At 46.1% G+C, this 2,081-nt stretch overlaps 1 protein-coding gene across 1 annotated transcript; it reads left to right on the plus strand.

Annotated features, from left to right (window-relative positions):
- Nucleotides 1-393: 393 nt before the first annotated feature.
- Nucleotides 394-1,827, plus strand: LOC311052103 (glutathione synthetase-like; the record flags this gene model as incomplete). Its single annotated transcript, XM_084066914.1, has 1 exon — nucleotides 394-1,827. The coding sequence occupies one exon, from the start codon at nucleotides 394-396 to the stop codon at nucleotides 1,825-1,827; it is 1,434 nt and encodes a 477-aa protein (XP_083923040.1).
- Nucleotides 1,828-2,081: the final 254 nt, after the last annotated feature.

Consider the following 2,081-nt stretch of genomic DNA (forward strand, 5'->3'; position numbering starts at 1 on the left):
TTGCATCATAGTGGGAACAGGCTGAAACTTTGCCCAAATATGGAGTCATATAGCCTATACGTCATAGATAATGTCATAGATTTAAATAAATTTCATGTGTTAAAACAAGTATAATAATATTAGTATCACATTATAGATCTACCTCATTTGTTTGCTGTTAAAAGGCAGTCAGTTTTTCCTCTCTCGTGCTGCCCAGACAGAAACTCTGAGCTCTTTAGATAGCTCATTAAAATGGTAGGGTGTGCACATCGAAAAAGAAGTGATCAAAAAATGTGTGATCTCTTTTTTCTCCCTGAACCAATTATCTGACAAAAAGGCATTCCATCAACTACCAGTACTGATTACTGAAACCTGTGGATTTGCCTGTAGCATTACAAGGACAGGTGAATAACAATGGCTGCCAAAGGAATACCAGAGGACATGTTGATGAATACTAAACTGGTCAATGACTTGGAGACAGTGGCAAAAGATGCAGCTCTTATACATGGAGTCTTAATGCGTACCAAAGAGAGCCCCAACTCTTCAGAGATGGTGACTTATGCTCCTTTCACACTCTTCCCTTCCCCTGTGTCCAAAGCTGTGTTTTTGCAGGCTCTGGCAGTGCAGACGCACTTCAATTTGCTGGTGGACAAAATCAGCCAGGACTCTGGGTTTCTGGGGGAGGCTCTTGCCAGCACCATTGCAGTCGATGATTTTACTGGAAAGTTGTTCAGTATCTATCAACAGATTCAGAACGAAGGAAGATCTCAGTCTATTGTGTTGGGTCTGAATCGGTCTGACTACATGTTGGACCAGAGAGAGGATAGAATTTCATCTCTGAAGCAAATTGAGATAAACACCATTGCTGCAAGTTTCGGGGGTCTCTCCTCACGGACATCCGATGTCCATCGGCATATTCTTAGAGTGGCTGGTCGGCTGGATGAGAGCCGACGTGTTTTAGACAACAACCCGGCAGCAGGTCTGGCCAGGGGGATAGAGCAGGCCTGGGAGCTCTATGGATCAGAGACAGCGCTTGTCATGTTCTTGGTCGAAGAGGCTCAAAGAAACATCTTTGATCATCGGTACATTGAGAATGAGCTGTGGAAGAGAACTATTCCTACAATTAGAAGACGTTTTGAAGATGTATGTACGACAGCATCCCTTGACCAGGACAAGAGACTACTCGTAGATGGACAGGAGGTTGCAGTGGTGTATTTCAGGAACGGTTACATGCCTCAGGACTATACCTCCGAACAGAGTTGGGAGGCTCGTCTGCTGATGGAGCGCTCTCTGGCTGTAAAGTGTCCAGACATCTCAACCCACCTCGCTGGAACCAAGAAGGTCCAGCAGGAGCTGGCCAGACACGGAGTCCTGGAAAGGTTCTTCCCTCAGCAGCCCGAGGTGGTGGAGCAGATCAGAGCCACCTTCACTGGCCTCTACACACTCGATATGGGCCCCGAGGGAGACCAAACGGTGGCAATGGCTTTGTCTCAACCACACCAGTTTGTCCTGAAGCCCCAGCGGGAAGGAGGCGGTAACAATGTCTATGGATCAGACATCTGCCAGGTACTGGAGCGAGTGAAGGAGAGCAATGAGAGGTCAGCGTACATTCTCATGGATAGGATCCGACCAAGTCCTGTGCACAACTACCTGCTGAGGCCAGGCTCACCTCTCAAGCTCAGCAGCTGTGTCAGTGAACTGGGAGTGTTTGGAGCTTATGTTAGGCAGGGCAAAGACATGGTAATGAATGAATGTGTGGGTCATCTGCTGAGGACAAAGAGTACTGAACATGCTGATGGAGGCGTAGCAGCCGGAGTGTCTGTGCTGGACAATCCTCTCCTAGTTTGATAACTCCTCTGGACTCTGTTGGAGCTGCACAACAGGACAAAGTCTTTAAGTCTCACTCAATAACTTTCTATCGATTACTTTTTAGATTAATTGAATTATAGAACAGGTAATTTAGCTTTAGCACTAATATATTATACTTAGTCACACAGCGGTGTTGTGCAAAGTCAAAGGTAGTAAACATAACAGATGTACAAGGCCACTATGCTTCACATCATGATGCATAGTGTGAGCTTGTAGATCTGCCCAAAATAGAT

The sequence above is a fragment of the Gymnoscopelus microlampas genome, assembly GCF_963454915.1.
Source record: "Gymnoscopelus microlampas genome assembly, chromosome: 9".
Taxonomy (NCBI): Eukaryota; Metazoa; Chordata; class Actinopteri; order Myctophiformes; family Myctophidae; genus Gymnoscopelus; species Gymnoscopelus microlampas.